The following is a 21,610-nucleotide window of genomic DNA, read 5'->3' as shown; positions in this document are numbered from 1 at the left end:
GATTGGCAAAAACTATTAAATCTAGATATTAATTTCAGTGACAATAGGAGCTGATTTGCAGCCACTTTGAGTTGAGATAGACCGTTGCTATTTGTGATGTTTACATTTTTTTAAATAGAATTAGTTTCCATTCATTAGAAAGAAATGCAAATATGCAACATGCATACAGCATATGTGCTGCACGCAAATGTTTGTGAACTGAAGACGCTGAGCCCACAGCAGCGACGCTGCAGAGCTGGACTGCTGACTAGCAGTACTTCCCCTAGTTAAAAAAAAATCAATTCTATTTTTTTTTAAACAGATGAAACTGAGCATCACGTACATGATGATGCAGTGTATGCGGATCTCATGTTTTCCTGTCTGTGACAAAGACTGACAAATAAATAATTACGTACGTTAAACCAGGTAGCAGGGCTCTAGAATTGGAAGACATTTCCTCCTCTATAGAGAGCTTAGTACCAAGGATTCTCTTTTCGCAGCAAATACTGCAAAAGTTTTAGAAAGGTTTTTTTCGGAAGACTGGTAAGAAAAACTTAGTCACGTTCATACGCAGGTCTGCATTGGAACAGGTCTGCCAAAGACTGAGCACAGCCTGCGTATCAAGTGGCTCCATGCATATCCTCTCCAGAAATGCAACAGCTGCACTTTTGCTTCACTTTCCTAGAAAAAAAATAATCACTAAACAAAATACTTTCAGTATAAAGCTAAAACAGCTGCTAACGTTACTTTAAGGTGCAGCATTTAGCAACATTGCTATCATTATAGCTACCAGGTTCCCAAAACAATTTCTCCTCCAGCTTTTTTCCTAGAAGTTAAAATAAAAGACCGTGTATGAACATACGTGGTTTTCCTTTATGAGGATAAGGAGGAAACAATTACTGTCCTTTATGCACTGGTTACACTCTCCTCCACTTGTCAGACACATCCCAGTGTATCAATAAAATTAAATCATGGAAACATTAGTATCAAGCTGGACAATAATGGCAAGAAAACCCCTCTTTAGCCATACATCTTTTCAAATGAATGTCACTGCCATCCACAAACATGCACGTGTTAAAGCATGTGCAGGCCAGCGCTTTCTCCATCATAACTAACGACATGTGAGAACGTATGGCAAATATTAAAGGCAATGAAACGAGCTGGCTGTATCAGAATAGCCAAATACAAAATGTAAAATATATCTGGGGGGAGAAATTAATAATTGCTTTATGAATATTTTAAGTCATACAAATACTGAAAAAAATTAATAAAATTTGTGTTTTTTTCACAGGGTCTGCAGTCCTTTATCCGACTCATTTTCCTTTGAGCTACTAAATAAGTAAATGGGATCAACCAAGTAAGAATTCAGAAAAGTTACTATAATGAAAAAAAACACTCCGTCTTTTACATGGCTCCCATTTTGTTGTATCAGTTTACTCTAAAGCCTGTGACTACACATGCGTATCTGACACCCAAAGGAGATCTCTTGGTTGAATATGCTACAGTCCAAAGGAGTTTATTCTACAGTTTTCAGTAATTCAGTTTGACTGGCATTGCTTTAGAAGGTGAAAGCATTTTGCTTTTCCTGTTTTTGAGGAAGGAATTTTTCCCCAACACCCAGAAAATAACCCAAATATAACCACTGGGCATTCGGGCTGATGGCTACGCCTGGCTGCAGGGGAAGCGAACACACCTCGCACATTTCGTGTCGCTGAGATTTGCTTTCTCAGACACCTCCGGGATTGTTACGGGTGGCTCTTTCACTTGCAGTTTAACAGTGCTTGCAGTGACAAACATATAGTTTGAATGAGCACGCACATTTTGAAATTTAAGACTGATATAATATTTTAACACATTCAAAATAAAAATTGCTTTCAGAGCACCAGCACTGAATGTAAGCCAAGTGCATGTTACGGCCAGTACACAGCCACAGTGCTATAAATGAAAAACACACCAGCCTCACAACGTTGTGGGTTTATTTCTTTCTTTTTTTTTTTTTTTTTTAACAAAAAGTGAGAGAGACAAAAGAAAACTACTTCCCTGTTAAATCAACCTTGATCACTGTGGAAACTAAACCTCCTGAATCCACTGCTTGCCACCTCTATGCCACGTAAGACAGCTGAAAGAACTATTTCAGAATTTGTTGCCTGTCTTACCAGTTTTTCTTATCTCAGCTAGGTAGAATGATATCAGATAGTTCAATATAAGGAATTTCTCATTCTGTTTTGGACATCATAATTTGCACATCAATAATAAGTAATTCTGCAGAATGTAAATGAAAGACAAAATAACCAAGAGCTAACAAATTAACTGGCCGGTGTCGGAATTGAGAATGCAAACAAAGAACTAATTACTCCGCACTACTCCTAGGAAGACCAACTTTCAAAGAAATTTCAGTTGTTCATGATACCAGTCATTTGTACATTTGCTTCCCAGAAAGCCTAAAAAGGGGCCTTCTGCTCCCATACGTTTCATTTATTTTGGGGCAGTGACCAAAATTACATTCACAACCAAGAGATTGAATAATTCAAGTTTCTTTCTGAAAACAAAAAGCAGGCAGTGGCAGAAGGGATGCAACACGCATGTGGCACGAATGCATGCTGCTAAAAATCACAGGCTAGTTAAGCATGAGAAACTAAGGGAACACGTAGCAAAGAGCATCCCCATCAGCAAATCAGCGCATTCTTTTTCTTTTCAATAACAAGCTATTGTATAAAGAAAATTTATTACCTCCTGAATTGCCAGCTAAGGCAGTGACATATATTTCTACATCCTATTATCTTGTGAAGTCAAACAAGGCATTCAGCCTTTTAAAAAACGTCTGAAACGGAGAAAAAAAACACTGCTTGGCATTGAGGGAGTCTTGTCTTTGGCTAAAACTCACGCAGAGCCAATCTTGAAATCCTTGTTCAGTCCTCCCAAGGAGATCCTTCCATACAACAGGGATTACCCAATCTTCCCAAAGAAGCAGTGTCCTAATGACGTCTTTTTTTTGATTGCAGCTGGAGTGCAAAGCAACTTATTTCCCAGACTGGAAAGCTCAAGATTGAAAATTAATGCAAATAAACTGGAGATATTTGGGGTTTTACAAGTCTTCCTGCCACCTGTGCACAAACAGCCAGGACTAGCAAAGGGCCATTAAAGGACTTGTCTTTTTCTAGCTTGCATCCCATGTGATCCACTATGGTATTTCAGGGAACAATTAAGCATCAAAAACCTCACCACACATGGTGTGGTTTGAGTCATTTATAAGCCCACTACGTGGAATATGCCTCTTCATTAAATTTGTTCATTTATGTAACGTGTCGTGTTTTTTATAATAATTTTCTGTGTAATTTGTTTATTCACAGAACCACTGGACGCAGGAGAACAAGTTCAGAACAAAACCAGAAGGATACTATGTGCAAAATTTCCAGCATCAACCCTTGCATTGCCAAAGGCTTTACAGATGAAAACCAGAACTTACAAAGTGGCTGCAAACCTGCTTTCAACACCTCACATGCCAAACTTGGGGTTCTACATTTCTTCTTCTTGTATTACTGATGTAAAGTCAAAAACTTTTCCAAAAAGAGTTTAGTTTCAAATCAGTATCAATCCACTATTTAGAAACAAAACAAAAAAAAAAAAGAAAAAAAAAAGAAAAAAGGAAAAAAGAAAGAAAGAAAAGAGACTTATGAAGAAGTCTGAAAACAAGACCGACCTATACCCTGGGTGAGATTGGATGGGTTAAGTGTCTCTGGCACTATTTGTCTTCACTATTGACAGACACTGTCACACAACCCACCACACGATGCCTGTCTCTGAATGGCGAAGCTAGAATGCAAGTTAAGTGTATTAATAGAGAAAAAAAACTAGCATCCCAGCAAATATAATAAAGCAATCCAATTCACCAGTTATTAAAAAACACTCAGATTCAAGATAGGTAGGTTAATTTAATTTACATTAAGCCCAACAGTGTAAATTCCCCTTACATTCACATGCTGAACCAAGCAGTGCATTATAATTTGGGTGAATACACCAATCTGTTTTTATTACCAATGACATCCATTATTCAATTAGCACCGAGTTCAGGTATCTCAGCAGAACCTCTGGGAGCGGCTCGGACCCAGCAGTCCCGTTTAGCTCGGGTCCCTCCCGGCTCGGAGCCAGGCAAGGCAGAACTCTAGGCCCCCTCAGCTGCTCTCTGCAAGCTCTCACCTGTCTGTCCCTCAGCTCCCTCCACAGCCCACTGCCCTGAAAGAGCGACTGTACAACGATATCGTGACCGATGGGTCCAACAAAGAACGCTTCACATTAGGAAATGGCCTCTCTTGTTCTTTAGGTCCATGGTCATTTTTTTTCTAAGGACTTAAGAACTCCTCTTGGCCTTCAGGAAGTCTTCGATGCCGGTACTGCAAGTGCCCAAACAGGAGCACGTCAAGGTTGTTCTCCTTTTACCCTTCTCTTACTTGTTTTTTCATTATTTATTAAGGAACAAGAATTTCTCCTGTCACAAGCATTTCTCGAGCCCTTTTGACATAAGAATAGGAGCCACTCAGTGTAAGAATTTGCCATCCGAAATCTCTCAGAACAATAGAACAGCTTGTGTCTGAGTCAGTATTCTGGAAAAAATGGGGCTTACTGGCTCTGTAAGACTCAGGAAGACTGAAAACAAACTTTAATTCGAAAAAAAAAGAAGATCTGGGGTATATCTATGCAATCCTCACGTGCAGTTATCAGCAGGCTCTGCTCCACGCAGAGCAGCAGACGCGCCCAGTGCGCGCACAGCCCCACAGGACTCCAGTACTTTAACTGAAGTTACAGAGAACACACCTAAAAGGTTTCCATGAAACGGAAACGATCAGAGAAACCTTCTTCCTCGGCATTCCCCAGGGATGAGTGCTCACCCACAGCAGCGATGAAGGAGCCTCCCCCGGCCCCTGCGGCAGCCCCTCGGGGCGCGCGGGCTCCTGAAAACAAACTGGTTCGGAGGCATTAGTGCCGACAACCAGAGCGGCCTGGGCACTGCACCAGGACTCGGCAGCAGGAAGGTGAATTTCTAGAGCATTATGGTCTGGCTTAGATTAATTCCACAAGAAAGAAGCGTTTGGCGCAAGCGAGAGAAGCGCGCGGCAGACAGCCATCCCTGGAAGACGTCCTCCAGGAGGTGACAGGAAGGCGCTTCCAGCCGGGAGGGGGTGGGAAGGGGAAGGGAACGGCCTACAAAGAAATGGAAGTTTTTACAGTCATTGGAGATCGACTACAAAGAAGAATCTTTCTTTTCCTGATCGTTTGTTTACATCATGTAATTATAAGCCCAGGAAAGCAGAATTCGTAGTGGCACTCGTATCCCCTTTGAAATTTCTGGTAATTATTTCTGTATCAACAGGAAAAACTGACTAATGACACTAGGAAGGATGACAAACCAAGAAAATATTTTCATTAAAAATAAAAATTAAGAAGTCTAACTATTCGAGAACAAAACATGTCTTCATTTTGAAGCTGTATTAGAATATTTAGCTTGGAAATTATGTAAAAAGCTTTATCTTCTCAGGGGAAAATGACCCATATCCTTAGCGCTTGGTCTCTACCCTGCAGGTAATCCAAGTATTTTTAATCCATTTTGCTACAGTAGCGATTTAGAAGCAAAGCTTTATTTTCATAATTAAAATGACCAGAAACACTTATACCAAGTACTTCAATTACAGCTCTTTGACCAAAAAAGCAAATTACTTCTATTTGGGACAAGTAGTTTGTCCCTTTACTTAAAAGGGGTACAAAATTGGAACAAAAAGGTAAAATTCCTTTATTTAACAAATATTTTCCTAGGATACAAACCTAAGACAGAAAAATTCAATACATAACAGTTTAACTGTATCTAAATGTGAAGAATGCAGAAAGTGTTCAGTAAACACATTTCAATGGCAAAAAAACCTCTTTTCCCCCTTTGTTACACCGCCACCACTCTTTGTGAATTCAATTTCAGATAAGAACTGGAAAATGTCAGAATGGAAACGACACAGGAAATAATATCCTGAAGAGCAATACGAAAATATGGAAGGATATATTTGCCTCTGGTAAATGGAGAGCAGCATAAGAGATCATCAACAAGCTGAAGAAGCTCATTCCAAAACTCTGCTACAGAAAGAAGGAACAGATGATAAGAAGATGCAACAGTTTTCTTCACTGAGGCTCTGAAGGTTTGAGCATTCTTGTCACTGGAAATAAAAGATGAATATGCAACACTTGTTTAAAGTACATGGCTGAAAATGCTTTGGAATCATCCCCAAAAGACAAGGACAAGGTGTTGACCTACTAACTAGAAGGACACCTTTGATGAAGGACTTGAATTAGCAGTTTGACTTTTAAGCATTTGAAGTACTTGTTCAGTGTGTCTTGATCAACAGTGGGGAAAAAAAAGTCAGCCTTTACAAGCAACTGAAAAGAATCGGGCATCCCTCCTTACAACTGGAGCTTAAAAGACTGTGCAGAAGGCGTTATTAAAGCCTCAGCCACACTTATTTCATGTAAGAAGTCTCCAGCCACAGCTTACAATGATATTTCTCAACAGGACACCTTCATGTAGTTCAAGAGTCTGTAAGATGATTCATACTTAATGTGTTCATGGAACTGCACCAGGCAAAGTCCTCTTTTTCCTGTCCCCTGAACAAAGACATTTGTAATGCACACAGCAAGCAGAGAGAACAGTTTCTAGGAGTAAAACCAAATCCTTTCCCTCCTTTCCACTTTCCAGAAGTATAACAGAATTAAAGCTTGAGATAGCAGCTTAGGTTGCGAACATCACAGCTCAAAATCCTAGAGTTCTATTAAATTATACTTGCCTGATTGTTATTCAGAGGGTGGGTAATAGCCCTTTTGTCTGGATTAATGAATATGAGATACACATTTATTAACAAGTTAATGAATCCAATCAGCAACATTCCATTTTAATACTTGTAAAGATGTTCTGTAAATTGCAAGACATATTTCAAAATGGAAGAACTAGAAGTCTGCCCCTGCAAGGTCATCATAGCTAAAAAACAGCCCATCCTGCTCCTCCGAAAAACCTAGGAAGTTAACTGCAGCAATATATATCTCTTAACCATAATGGTATTTTTATGGAACAAAACCCCACAGCAAAGTGCCTGACAGAAAAGCCTCAAGTATGTTGAATTTCAGCCAGACACTATCTTATTCTGTGTCCTGGGAAGCAGAGAAAAAACTGTGTTAACTATTACAGGGTAGTTAAGAAAATAATAATAAAAAAAGTGCCTCATCACTTAATATCACTCCCTCTAACGTAATCCTCTCATTATGAAGAGTAAGCATATGTGTTATTGACTTCTAGATACACTGTGCTAGCAGCATTTCAAATTAGCCCTTCCTTTAAAAAGTGAGAGTAAATGAGATTACCTACAATGCTACGGAGGCTGAACTAGCATTTCTTCATCATTTCCAAAAAAAAATGAAGTTCTGGAGCAAGTAAAAGCTGACGAAAACCACCAACAAATAAATGAGACTAAACAAGAGGGAGATTTCAGAACAAACTGGTTTACGCTACAGGACCATTGGTTGCCAAAGTCATTTTTCTCCCTCACCCTCTCAACCTGTGCAGAGTCAACTACCTGAAAACATTAAGGACTTGAAATAGACAAATGAATTGTCTAATCTGTCTTTAACATTAAATTTAAAATATATGTTGTCCTGTACAGACACACAAATATACACAGGCTGCTTTTCCTGTTAAGAAATTAGAGCTGCTCGCTGTGCCCCCTGTTTTGGAGCGCAGCCTGCAGTCCTGCTTTCCAGGTAAACGCTTCTCTAAGATGCACTATTTTCTTTCAAGTGTGTGGTGGAGGAGAGGAAAACAAACCACTAAGACGCTACACAAAAACTACCTGCTATCATCCCCTGGCTGAGTCTGCCTAGAGCCACGGGGAGTCGGGCACCCGCTTCCCTCTCCAAGCAGCAGCCACGCTGCTTTGGGCCGGGGCTTATCTCTCCCTACATGTGTACACAGCGCAACTGACTGTGGAATTATCCTGGTCATCACAATTATATGTTTATAAAAGACCAAGATTCAATTGTTCTAGCCCTCACTGTAGTGGAAAGTGACATAACCAATGAAAACAAACTAGTCTTTGCTCTGTTTTCATAATATTTTTTTTTAACAACTTGGAGAACTGTCATTTCTTGTACACCTAATGCTCCCGATCCAAGTTTTAATGGCACCCAGACACTTAACTGTCTCGTCACAACGCTCGTGGAAGGCCTCCAAAGCCCCAGCTCAGTAAACAACTGAAGCCATCACGAACTGACAGGCACTGAGAAGCTCGCTCCACCTCGTCTTACTGCTCCTTCCTCCCGCTGCAGTGCTCCCTGCCTCACGGCACCACAAGCATTCCTGCAGACGGGCTGCGAGCCAAGGGGGACAACCTGCCCCTGGAGCAGGTCCTTCAGCCAGCACGCTGGGCAGCACGCAGACAAAACCCTCTTCTTTGGCAGGACTGCCAGCTTGAAGTCTTTGTGAAACCACCGTCTCTGATGCTGAAAAGTGTTCTTGATTGAATGAGTGTCTCCCCCCCTTTCAGCGTTTGCAAATAAATCTCTACACTATTTGTAGTTTTTCATTAAAGAAAATCTTGCTGCAGTTTAGCCCAAACACAGCTAACACCTTCTTAGTTTTTTAGAAGGAACTGGACTGGCTGTTAGCATACACTAAATACCTGCAGGAAACAGACATTTAGTTCCATTCATCTCGAGTGTTTAATTCTCTCTGTTAGATACAGAATTAATTAGCAGTTTGCATCCATCTGTGGATTTAGAGTGTAACAGGGTTTGTGCTATTTTTGTTTTGTTTTTAAGATCTCGGTTTCTACAGGATTTAGTCACTGCTGTATCTTTGAACAAAGCCAATCATTAAATATGTTGACTTTAGAAATACATGCCCAAATTATTTTTGAATAAGTGATACAAACGTATCAAATCCTTTCAACATTATTAATAAAAACATCCATTTTTTCCCCCACATACAAACTGAAGTTCCACTGCACACAGTTAAATCCACAGGTTCTCTCAGAAGAGGTCTGGCAAAACATGAATGGTGAGCAGTGCTGTAAAGTTTCTCCAACAAGTCTAATAATGTCGTTTTAGTTCTGACCAGGATTCCTGTGCCATGCAAATCTGGGAAACATTCTTATACAAATATTCAATGCACATGAACTCAGAGGAAAAGAAATAATGCAGCTATTAGAATCTTCGCCTTAAATATATACATTTTAATCAAGCAACAACTTAAGACCAAATCGGAAAGTGGAACATGACCTTGTAAGAAACACGGGGATCAAATTATGCAAAAAAAAAAAAAACCCTCATCCAATGAAGAAAGATGCATCGATCAGTTTTCCTTTATTCCTCATTGCATAGATGTTTAGTAATCTATAGAGGTTACTGAAAAGAATTCCAGATGCAAACCAGCACTAAGACTAACCTCACAAATGAGAGCTTTGCCCTTAAATCCAGACTTTATTTTTAATGAAGACCAATGACAGAGTCTTTAGACTAAAGTCTAAAACATGACTAGGAGTAAGCTGGAGCAGAAAACAAAGACAAAAAGGTCATGTCTCATTTTTATACGCTGTCAGTTAGAAAGCTAACTAATTTATCAGTTTACAAATGTGCCACCCTGACTAATGTATTACATTCTCACGCACATGTAAATTTTGTAATACATTACAATAGAGCTGTGCTGCAACAGAGTTTAAATACTAAGCTTTCTCAGGCCTCTTAAAAGAAAACATGACCTTTCTTCCTCCCTACAGCTCCAAAAACCTTCACGGCCCAAAATGTAATCTCTTATTCCATTTTTTACACTTGCTACAATTGTTATACAGTCGGTCAGCATTCTGACTCAGTTCCAAATAGGTATGTATACCTCTGAAGACAGAATGCATTCTAGGAATTAACAGGCCTGTGCTGAGGGTAGTAACAGAACAGCAAAACAGATAACTTGTTTCTTATAGATACATCCTCCATGAAATACAGTAACCAGTAATTTAGAAGACCTGGTAGTTTAGATCACCTAGTTTAGCTTGATTTATACTACCTAAATTCTCCTAGAATGAACTTGGCTACTTCTCCACAAGCTTTTTACAATCAAAACTTTGCCAGCACTGTTCATGTTGGCCAGAATGTTACAAACCTTAACAAAGCAACTGAATAAATGAGAATGCTTACCAGCAGCGACTACAGCTGGAGGAGGCGAACCTGCCTCGCCACCGCTTGTTTGGCTCATGGATGCTACAGATGTTTCTCTGGAAGGTGGTAACTGCAGCTCCTTTGGGAGAAGGTCATAGACAGATTCTGTTGAACGAATGGAAAACAAAAAGGAAAAGGGTTTGTTAAGAAATATTCGTGTTCTGTAAGAGAGAAGAAATAATGTTTTTGTCTAAAAAGATATGACCTATGATGTGACGTTCTCAGAACCTTCCTAAAAAGTTACATTAGGTACTCGGAGACCCTAACATTGTGGAATAAAAGTTATTTCAGAAGACAAACCACGGAAACGCGAAGATACACGTTCTCAAGATTGAAACGAAAACACACAAGTTTGTTCAAACAAAGAAATAATTCATGAACTTCCACAGAAGCTGTACTCATTCAGAATGAAAGAGCTGACGGCAGATACCAAGAATCACATGAGAACCAAAGACAAACCCGCTGCCAGAATCCAACCTGGGCAACATTCTACAAAGTCTTCCCAGGAAAGCATCAGCTCGTTACGTAAGATTCCTTCCTTCCATTTTTCTTGCCTCGAGCTTTTTGATAAAGTGACGTAGAGGCTCCTAAGCAAGCAGTCTCTGCTAGGAAAACTGCTAGCGCCAACCGGCATTCACGGGATGCTCTCTGACCCGCCGAAAAGGGATTTGTGACTTGGGTCGCAGAGCCGCAAGGCGCAGCAGCGCAGGCACACGGGCTGGCAGCAGGTCACCCGGCTGGGAAGGGCTCTCGCTGCACGGAACGACTCCGAACGCATCATTAGGTTACCTGAGATAATTACAGCTTCGCTTCGGCACGGGCACGCAGTTCTAAGTGCAGCTCTTCAAGAGGACCCATGAAAGATGCACGGCTGTTTCAAACGCCCGAGGCGGGGATGCAAACAGCCCCGCTGAACAGATGCAAGCTGAATCGACAGCTCTGCACCACAGAACTCTAGGAAAATCCCTTATAAATATTATTTGTGTGCCTGAGACAGGTATGGAAAACTCGATGCAGATTTTTAAAGTCATTGTCGCTCTGCTTCCCAGCTGGGCAGTAAAACTTAGCAGCAAGTGTCATTCACGCCAATCTGCTCCCATACAAAAAGCGTTAGCGACAGAGCCTGGCAGCATACTTTGTGAGCCACAAAATCCCAACAGCTTTCAGAGAAAACATTTACTTATTTCCATGCTGAATGGCCCCTATAAGCTCGGCCACTGGCACTGCTGTCAATACGTCAAAAATGTCTCCAAATAGAACGTGGCGTTTGGAAACCACGAGGTGCGTGTTGGTCTATTTTCTGCTGAATTACAAATTTTCTTCAAGACGAGTATCTTGATTCAGGAGGCCGATGAAGTAATGAGGTAGGACTGAGCTTTAGGGTTTGTTTTTGTGTTTGAGGGGTTTTTTTGTTTGTTTTAATATTTACTTCTCAAAAGTGACAAAGGTTCGGTCAAATCTGCTGCTTTAAAGGGACGCTCAGATCCAGAGCTCCCAAAGCGTGTCGTTTCTCAGGGAACCGGTAATTTTATCTACCACAAGCACGATCTCTGTGAATAACCCTATCAATACGGTAAGGAGGGGGAGGGCAGGAGCAAGCATTAGAATGAAGCACATTCCCACAGATCCCCAGACCATTACGAGCCAAGGCGTGCTCAGCTTGCACCACACCGCCAGCCCCATCCCGAGGCACCGGGGAACGGCACCCAGCGCCACGGAGGCACCCAGCGCCGGGCGAGCGGCCGCCCTCCGCCCAGCCCGCGGAAAGCGTCCCAGTTTTTCTTCCCGAGGGCGCAGGCTAACACGCATCCCTAGTGACCCGGGCTATAGGAACTGCCGTTTCCAAACCTTCCTCAGGAATCTGAATTGTGCCGGTGCCTTTAAGAACGCTTGCCACATCAAACCTGCTCTGAACTGATCAGACTTCAAATGAAACTTTGTGTTTTCACCTAAACACAAGCCAATGTTTATATATGCTGCGCTATAAATAGCATTAAAGCAAAAACTGACAAATTCCAGAAAGATTAGAGTTGTTGCAAGGAAACCAATTCTTCCCAGAGGATATAGCTTCTCCCTGTGCCTGCTATCGCTCTCAAATAGCTGACTCCCTTCCTCGTCTCTCAGCTCACCTCCATCACCACTTTGGGGTTTCTGTTTGGTTTTGAACACACACACACCCTCACAAACACACACACTCACTGCTGCTAGAACTTTGCATTTATTCATGTGGAAAGCATCCACAAAAAGAAAAAGCCGTTGTTATCTAAACTCAGTATTGCTTTTGAAAGAAAGGGGAAAAAAAGAAATTAGCATCATTACGTATTTCTATGTAATTAGCAGGAAAAATACGTAAACAAAATTCCTGTCTTCAGCAGCCACTGTGTTGAGTAAAGGAGTCAGGATTCAGTCAGCTGACAGCACAAGTGCCTCGTAATTTATTGCTTATTTTAAATCCCCTTGAAGAACGTATCTGTTGATGCTGAGATCCCGTTCTTCTCTAGCAGCAGCTCCATTTCTACCCAACATTCTCCTTAAATACATTTTCTTTCACTATATAGAAAAAACTGAACCTCAATTTCAGGATTATTGTTGCCATGAAGTATAAACAAGATCCACACACGAGCAAAATAAAGCTAACAAATGCTCAGCAGCAGCCAAGAGGCTCATGCTCAGCCCCACACACAAACCTCCACCAGTTTCTGTGCCACGCATCCGTGCCATCGGCTATCGCACGCCCTCCTCGCAACGAGCTTCCAAACCTCGCATCACCCCTCCAAATGCCTCACTGGACTAACTAGGTGAGCCCAGGCCTCGCAAATCCCGGTACTGAAATCAAGGACACACGGGGAAGGGCAGATTTACAAAAAAGAACTCTAAGTGTCAAGTTTCTTCAACTGCCCTTTATCCGATTATGCTGCCAGCGTAATCTCTCCGATCAGCTGCCTGTAACTTTGATGTGCCTGCCAGTTATGCTGCCAGGTCAGAAAACTGCATTTCACGTGGCTACACCAGCACAGCCCAGCCCCAGATACCGAGCCAGCACCCCACACGGCAAAGTTTGACATCTGGGGAGCACAAGATTCTGCCAGCGCGCTGCTTGAACCTGCACGAAGCATTCAGAGTTGAAATATTAATGAAAACCAATTAAAGCAATACGGTAGCAGGGTTGCTCGTTACCGCAGCTCAGCACCAGCGCAGCGGGGCCAAGAGCAGCAGCCTGGACACGACGCAGGGCCGCCAGCAGCACTCACCCACCGCCTCCGGGCCGGCAGGAGCAGCCGGTGCCGCACGCAGCCGGACCTGCAGCACTTCGGGAGCTGCACACCACTGAGATCGGGTCGCTCCGCGCCCAGCTTCTGGAATGGAGACAGACGCTATCACTTCGACTGGATGGGAGGTGGGAAGGGGAAAGCGAGGTGGTTTCCCCAGGACAGCTAATGGAAGTAGCTGCAAACGAGCAGCTCAGCACTAAGGCAGCAAACCCAAGGCGCAGCTCCCGCGCTCCCTCACTCGCGGCGCTTGCAAGGCTTCCCTGCAGCTCCCCACGCTGAGCGTCTCCAACGACTTCTCAGCTGCAGGCACGCAGGAGTCTCAGCTATACGGCCTAAGAACTGAGATTTCTAGCGACTTAGTGCCCCGTTATCTCTCCCTGTGCCGGGACTGGCTGGCGAAGCTGCCGAAGACATCGTCCTTCTGCAGCGAGGCCCGGCCACGCTGCTCGCAGGGGGCGCGGAGCCGGGGCGTTTTCCACTGGTCGTGGCGGTGCTTGGCCTTTAGGTGCACATCCTGGAAATCTCTCCCCACTCCTTCGGCCTCCTGAACAACAGCAAGATAATCCCTGTGTTTTAATAAGCTCTCTGCACCGAACGGCCGCCCACTTGATCCCTACTGATATTAGTCTCCTCACCATGTTTTAATACCCACACAGATTTGGCTGCTTCTTCCCAAGCCATTTCCTCGCTGCAGCACATGACAGTCACACCAGAGATTAGACAAAACCTTGGTGCACTCTTCTCACCAGCTGGCAGCATGCTAGCAGAAACCCCTTCTACAACTGTACTCCAAGCTGATCAAAAAGCAAGTATATAGGCAAGGAGAGCTGTTTATAAGGAACTAAATTTATAAAAAAAAGCAATTAGAAGTACATGAACCTGCAAGTAGCTTCAGCTACATGGGCTGTGAGAAAAGTACAACGAAGCACATGTACTCTGCCAATGAAAGAGGCCCAAGGAAGAAAAAGTGGTGTCCGTATTCCAGCACATCCCCAGGTAAGCATAAAAAATCAGGTTCAAAGTGCCCGTGCGTGCGTGCATACAGATTCTGTGACTCCAGCAGTTCACATTAAGGTGTGAGCTTTAAACCTGTACTGCCAAGGCTGCCCAGTGTCAGCCACGGGCCTGTCACTCCTCACTCAGAAGGCAGCTGCGATTTAATACAGCTACACATGCAATTCAGGGCCTTCCGGATCCTTTTGTAAAAGGCACTAAACCCCAAACGTATCCTACACCTGAAAAACCAAGGCCTCTGATTCTGTCCGAAGACCCTATGCATTTTCTTTTATTTTTAAGCATGAAGTTTGGTTCTACCCAGCAGCCCGGTGCCTGCGACAAACAATACGGTTTAGTGGCTGAGCGTGCTGCATGCCAACAGCTCCGCCACAATAGCTTCGCTCACAAAGGGTTTTCAAAGAATGACTGAGGGGTGGGAGAGTTACAGCAGCCCGAAATACTCGGCGCACAAGCAGAGCCTTGCTTTGTTGCCAAACGTTGGCGTTGTGTGACCCTCACGGACTCACTGCGTACAAAAGCCTGGGTGTGGGAACACTTCCAAGCCGGCGTGCGGGCTGTCAGGAAGAACCCGCCGGGGCCATCCGATCGCCCCGTTCTCTGCCCGCCCCCAGCCCCCTCCAAACACCCACCAAGGACACAGTGGTCCTCCCATGGGTGCCAGGAGAGGAGCTACCGAGCGAGTTCGTTACCACAGTGCAGAGCGATGGACGTACGGATGTGCTTCACACACCGCGGGCCAGCCCTGAGCCGGACGGGCTTCAGAACCAGCACCGCTACGGGGGCAGCGGCTGCTCGCGCTTGCCCCGGGCTCCGCAGCCACGACGTGGACGCGGGCAGGAGCATCCCGGAGCTCCATGGAGGTGTGGAGAGTCTGAGGAGGGCAGTGAGAAGGGACGGCGCCTGCCACATGAACGCATCCCTTTTTTTTTGTCTCCCCTAACATCCTACCTACTGGCCTTGATGCACGCCCCGTGAAGCGCCCTGCAAAGCCGTCGGTCTGACCCTCCCGCACCGGCACTCCCCGCAGGCCACGGGACACACCGCGGGGGCCTGGCCCCACGCTCAGCCCACGAGCAACGCCCCCGTCACACACCTCGCAGCACGGCTCGGAACAACGGGACGAGACGCAAGCCTCCGTTCACGCTGCGGAGAGCAGCGAGGCCTCCCGCCAGCGCTCCTCTCACCGTCAATGCTGGCAGAACTGTACTGCTGCTACAGCAACAGTGGCAGGTTTTCAAAGAAACTGCAGTGTATACAAGGATGTTCCACACAGCCAAACATAAAATCTTCCTTCCAGTCCCCTCTGGCTTCAGACAAAAGCAGCAAACCCTAAATCAACATGATTCATGAGCATGCAGGGAAAGGCAGATGCCATCATTCTGCCTGCCCTAGAAAACTTTGATTAAAAAGTTTGTGCTGCTGCAACTCCACTCCCAAGACGCAGCCGAGGCTCTGGCGCTCCGTGCCGATGATGCAGCACCGGACGCTGTAAAATCCAAATCCTGCCTGCAAGTACTGCTGCTCCGACAGCGAAACGCACCGCGAGTGTTAGTAAAGAAGAGAGAAGAGCTTGCTGAGGGACACACACTTCTATTTTAAACAAAGATGATCAGTAATATATTATGAACCAGCAAAGTCATTAACATTTTATCACAACAGCAGGATCATTGCCTCTCGTATTTAAAAATAAATAAACGAAATCTGAAAGGTTTTTCCTTCCTTTTTTTAAAGAAGCAAGAATTCATACTAAAACGCTAGTATTAAAAGGGTAATCTTGCAACCAATTTATAACCGAACACAACTCGGTTACTGAAGAACGGCACCAACCGTCAGAAAAGCTGCTAATATTCACGATTCTGCACAGCAGGGTAGGGTTGAGAAATTAATCCCTTTAAAGTTGAATTTCAGCAACTGACAAAGGCATGTGTGAGCTGAACTCTGTTTATGGCATACATCCAAATATCAAATAAAGCTTTCCTGGCTGTGTTTCAGTCATCCCCATTCACAGCTCAAAGAGTACTTTTGTAAATGCAGACAGACACTATAAATCCTGGGTCCTGTTTGCATCCAATTTTACAAATCTCAGAAAGAGAGAACGACTTTATTTACTGAGTGTCACTTCAAGAAACGGACCGGTAATGACTTACTCAAGCATCTCTCCTACGCAGTTGTAAATTCCAGACTAAACCCCAAGAACTCCGAGAAACCAATAAAACACCACGAGGGACCGGGCAGGGGAACTGAGGAACGACAGAACCCCAGGTAGTTGAGCACAGCGGGGCACCACTCCACAAACCTGCTAAACCTCTCAACCACGTTTGAAAGACTTGATTACACACGAGTAGTGTTTAAAGATGCACATCTCGCATAACCCCGAATGGGAAGTGTCCTGGTTCCAGTTAGGACAGAGTTAAGTAGCTCATAGTAGCTGGTAGGGTGCTATGTTTTGGATTAGGATGAGAAGAGCGCTGATAACATGCTGATGTTTTAATTGTTGCAGAGCAGTGTTTACACCAGGCCAAGGACTTTTCGGCTTCTTGCTCTGTCCTGCCAGCGAGCAGGCTGGGGGTGCAGCAGGAGCTGGGAGGGGACAGACCCAGGACAGCTGACCCAAACTGGCCAAAGGGGTATTCCATACCATCTGACGTCATGCTAAACAATATATAGGGGTGGCTGGCCGGGGTGGGGGGGCCGGCTGCTCGGGAATAGGCTGGGCATCGGTCAGCGGGTGGTGAGCAATTGCATTGTGCATCACTTGTTTTCTTACACATTATTATTGTTAATACTATTACCATTATCACTATTATTATTATTATTGTTATTATTATTTTCCTGTCTTAATAAACCGTCTTTATCTCAACTCACAGGCTTCACTTTCCCGTTTCTCTCCCCCCATCCCAGAGAGGGAGGGGGGAGGGTGAGCGAACGGCTGTGTGGTGTTTAGCTGCCAGCCGGGTTAAACCACAACAGTCTTTTTGGCGCCCAACGTGGGGCCCGAAGGGTTGAGATATCGACAAATCTGACCAGAGTGTGTTAAACTAAAATTGGTATAAGTATTGGACCTGCTTAATAGTTGCTAGTCACGATGTTGATTGCCTTAATCTCCAGTCTGCTGTACCTGTATTCCAAATTGAGTTTTATGGTGCGTTACTTTCTGTATGTGCTCCCTGTTGCACTGTTTATCCTTTCCGGGCCCTGGTTTAAGATTGTTATGGTACTGTGCGGTGTAACAATGGCTTATGAAATGATGAAATATCTGGTCACGACTTTAACCTGGTATTTGTACTCAGCACTGACGTCGACTCTATACTTTGGAACCCATATCTCGGAAACTATTAGCAATTACACCTATTGCCTGTTTTCGTTAGGGAGCCAATCTGTGAAGGGGACAGGGGAAGACATGTTTCCCTACCTGTTCACTCTCCCTTTCTCCTTCACCACCACCCTCTTATCCCCCGAGTTAGTTACGGTGGTTCTCCGAGATGTTGAATATCCTTGGGATACTCAGACCAGCCTGCTCTTGTTGTTATGTCTCCTGAATGCGCTTCAGATTTTGTGGAGGGTTAAACAACTACTTAGGAATCTCATCCGGAGATCTGTCTTGAGGCGGGATAGTTGCGAGTGGCAGGGAGTGTGGGAGGATATGGGCAGGTTTCTAGAGCAGTGGTCACCTCCAGTGTTTTGGACATTCACCCCTGAACAACTGCAAAATCCTAAAAAGCTGGCAGAATGCTTGAAAAAAAGGTGTCATGACTCTGGCAGTTCCAAAGTGACACAAATCACTGTAGCGTGCTGGGGTCTGGCTTGTGCCTATCGAGCTGCAATTGATGTTATTAGCAACCTAGTTCCAGCTCCTGCAGCCGCTCCAGTTCCAGCTCCTGCAGCTACTCCAGCTCCAGCTCCTGCAGCCGCTCCAGCTCCTGCAGCCGCTCCAGTTCCAGCTCCTGCAGCTACTCCAGCTCCAGCTTCTGCAGCCGCTCCAGCTCCAGCTCCTGCAGCTACTCCAGCTCCAGCTCCTGCAGCCGCTCCAGCTCCTGCAGCCGCTCCAGCTCCTGCAGCCGCTCCAGCTCCAGCTCCTGCAGCTACTCCAGCTCCAGCTCCTGCAGCCGCTCCAGCTCCTGCAGCCGCTCCAGTTCCAGCTCCTGCAGCTACTCCAGCTCCAGCTCCTGCAGCCGTTCCAGTTCCAGCTCCTGCAGCCGCTCCAGCTCCTGCAGCCGCTCCAGCTCCAGCTCCTGCAGCTACTCCAGCTCCAGCTCCTGCAGCCGCTCCAGCTCCTGCAGCTGCTCCAGCTCCAGCTCCTGCAGCCGTTCCGGCTCCTGCAGCCGCTCCAGCTCCAGCTCCTGCAGCCGCTCCAGCTCCTGCAGCCGCTCCAGCTCCAGCTCCTGCAGCTACTCCAGCTCCAGCTCCTGCAGCCGCTCCAGCTCCTGCAGCTGCTCCAGCTCCAGCTCCTGCAGCCGTTCCGGCTCCTGCAGCCGCTCCAGCTCCAGCTCCTGCAGCCGCTCCAGCTCCAGCCCCTGCAGCCGCTCCAGCTCCTGCAGCTGCCCCAGCTCCTGCAGCTGCCCCAGCTCGTGCAGCTGCTCCCACTCCTGTGGCTGGGTCAGAGAAACGAGCTGTAGCAGTGCAAGTTGACCCCGCAGAGGGTATCCCAACCCCTGTGGCAGACCCTGTGTCTGGGTCAGAGAAACGAGCTGTAGCAGTGCAAGTTGACCCCGCAGAGTGTATTCCAAGCCCTGTGGCAGACCCTGTGTCTGGGTCAGAGAAACGAGCTGTAGCAGTGCAAGTTGACCCCGCAGAGGGTATTCCAACCCCTGTGGCAGACCCTGTGGCTGGGTCAGAGAAACGAGCTGTAGCAGTGCAAGTTGCCCCTGTAGACAAGGTGAAAAAATGGTATAGAGGCTCAGGTCGTTTAAAACGCAGACAGTCTTCTGCTAAGTCTGGGCGAAGTGAAGACGAGGCTGGGCCATCAAAGGTGCAGGAGACTGAAGATGAGGATGAGGATGGCGAAAAATCAACAGTAACTACCCGGACTCCATACCAGCCATCAAAGGTGCAGGAGACTGAAGATGAGGATGAGGATGTCGGAAAATCAACAGTAATTACCCGGACTCTATACCAGCGTGAGCTACGAGATGTGCGAAAAGATTTTGGTCGCTGTATAGGCGAGCAGCTTGTCACCTGGCTGCTCCGGTGCTGGGACACGGGAGCCAATTATGTGGAATTGGAGGGCAAGGAAGCCAGGCGGCTGGGATCCCTTGCTAGGGACGCATGCATTGACAAAGCAATTGGAGATGGAGCACAATCTCGCAGCCTCTGGAGGCGTCTCCTGTCAGCTGTGAAGGAAAGGTATCTCTTCAAGGAAGAACTTGTATGTTTACCAAGCAAATGGACCACCATGGAGAAGGGAATTCAGTACCTGAGGGAATTGGCCGTACGGGAAGTAATTTATAAGGACCTAGATGACGCACAAACATCCACAGATCCAGATGCAGTCCAGTGTACACCACCCATGTGGCGGAAGTTTGTACGGAGTGCCCCATCATCATATGCCAACTCATTGGCAATACTAACCTGGAAAACGGAGGAGAATCCCACAGTGAATGAAGTGACTAAAATACTCCGGCAGTACGAAGGAAATCTCTCCTCTTCCCTAAAGGCCTGTGTCTCAGCTGTGGAGAAACTCTCTGAAGAGGTCCACCAACTTAAAGAGAATTTATCTTCCCCTCCACCTGAACGAACCAGTGTCCACCAGCTAAAAGAGAATGCTTTGGAGAAACTTTCTGAAAAGATCCACCAACTTGAAGAAAGATTATCTTCCCCTTCACCTGAACGAACCAGTGTCCACCAGCTAAAAGAGAATGCTTTGGAGAAACTTTCTGAAGAGATCCACCAACTTAAAGAGAGTTTATTTTCCTCCCCACCTGTACAAACCAGTGTCTCAGCTATTAGGGGTAAACGTTCATCTATGCAAGGAAGACAATATGGTGGGCACACACACCGCGCCACCCTGTGGTTTTACCTACGTGACCATGGAGAGGATATGAGAAAATGGGATGGAAAATCTACTGCGACCCTAGAGGCACGGGTACGTGAATTGCAAAGGAAAACAATTGGGAAAAAGGAGTTCTCTGAAAGGTTTGCTGCTCCAACTTCCAGCAGGCAGTCCTTTAAACACAGAAATGAAGATTCTGACCAGGACTAGAGGGGCCCTGCCTCCAGCCAGGGGGAGGAAAGGGACAATCGAGTTTATTGGACTGTGTGGATTCGATGGCCTGGCACGTCAGACGCACAGAAGTATAAGGCTTTGGTAGACACCGGTGCACAATGTACTCTAATGCCATCAAGCTATAAAGGGCCAGAGCCCATCTGTATTTATGGTGTGACGGGGGGATCCCAGCAGTTAACTGTATTGGAGGCTGAAGTGAGTCTAACCGGTAATGAGTGGCAAAAGCACCGTATTGTGACTGGCCCAGATGCTCCGTGCATCCTTGGCATAGACTATCTTAGAAGAGGATATTTCAAGGACCCAAAAGGGTTCCGCTGGGCTTTTGGCATAGCTGCTTTGGAGACAGAGGACATTAAACAGTTGTCTACCTTGCCTGGTCTCTCAGAGGACCCTTCTGTTGTGGGGTTGCTGAGGGTTGAAGAACAGCAAGTGCCGATCGCTACCACAACTGTGCACCGGCGGCAATATCGCACCAACCGAGACTCCCTGAGTCCCATCCATAAGCTAATTCGTCAACTGGAGAGCCAAGGAGTGATCAGCAAGACTCATTCACCTTTTAATAGTCCCATATGGCCAGTGCGAAAGTCTAATGGTGAGTGGAGACTAACAGTGGACTATCGTGGCCTGAACGAAGTCACGCCACCACTGAGTGCTGCAGTGCCGGACATGCTAGAACTCCAGTATGAACTGGAATCAAAGGCAGCCAAGTGGTATGCCACAATTGATATCGCTAATGCATTTTTCTCCATCCCTCTAGCAGCACAGTGCAGGCCACAGTTTGCTTTCACTTGGAGGGGAGTCCAATATACTTGGAATCGGCTGCCCCAGGGGTGGAAACACAGCCCTACCATTTGCCATGGACTGATCCAGTCTGCGCTGGAGC

General features: G+C 45.6%; 1 protein-coding gene across 7 annotated transcripts in view; it reads right to left on the bottom strand.

The window, feature by feature from the left end:
* Positions 1-21,610, bottom strand: part of NFAT5 (nuclear factor of activated T cells 5) — a 65,708-nt gene that overhangs the window by 30,987 nt on the left and 13,111 nt on the right. For 4 of the 7 annotated variants that reach the window (XM_083851825.1, XM_083851823.1, XM_083851824.1 and 1 more), the window contains one exon: positions 10,195-10,320. In XM_083851825.1, the coding sequence (XP_083707951.1) occupies positions 10,195-10,320 (126 nt within the window). Of the gene's footprint in view, positions 1-3,679; positions 3,699-10,194; positions 10,321-21,610 lie in introns of those variants that run through there. The other 3 variants (XM_083851826.1, XM_083851827.1, XM_083851829.1) reach the window with 2 other exon arrangements.

The sequence above is a fragment of the Anser anser genome (assembly GCF_964211835.1).
Source record: "Anser anser genome assembly, chromosome: 11".
Lineage (NCBI taxonomy): Eukaryota > Metazoa > Chordata > Aves > Anseriformes > Anatidae > Anser > Anser anser.
This window is presented reverse-complemented; position numbering and strand designations above follow the sequence as displayed.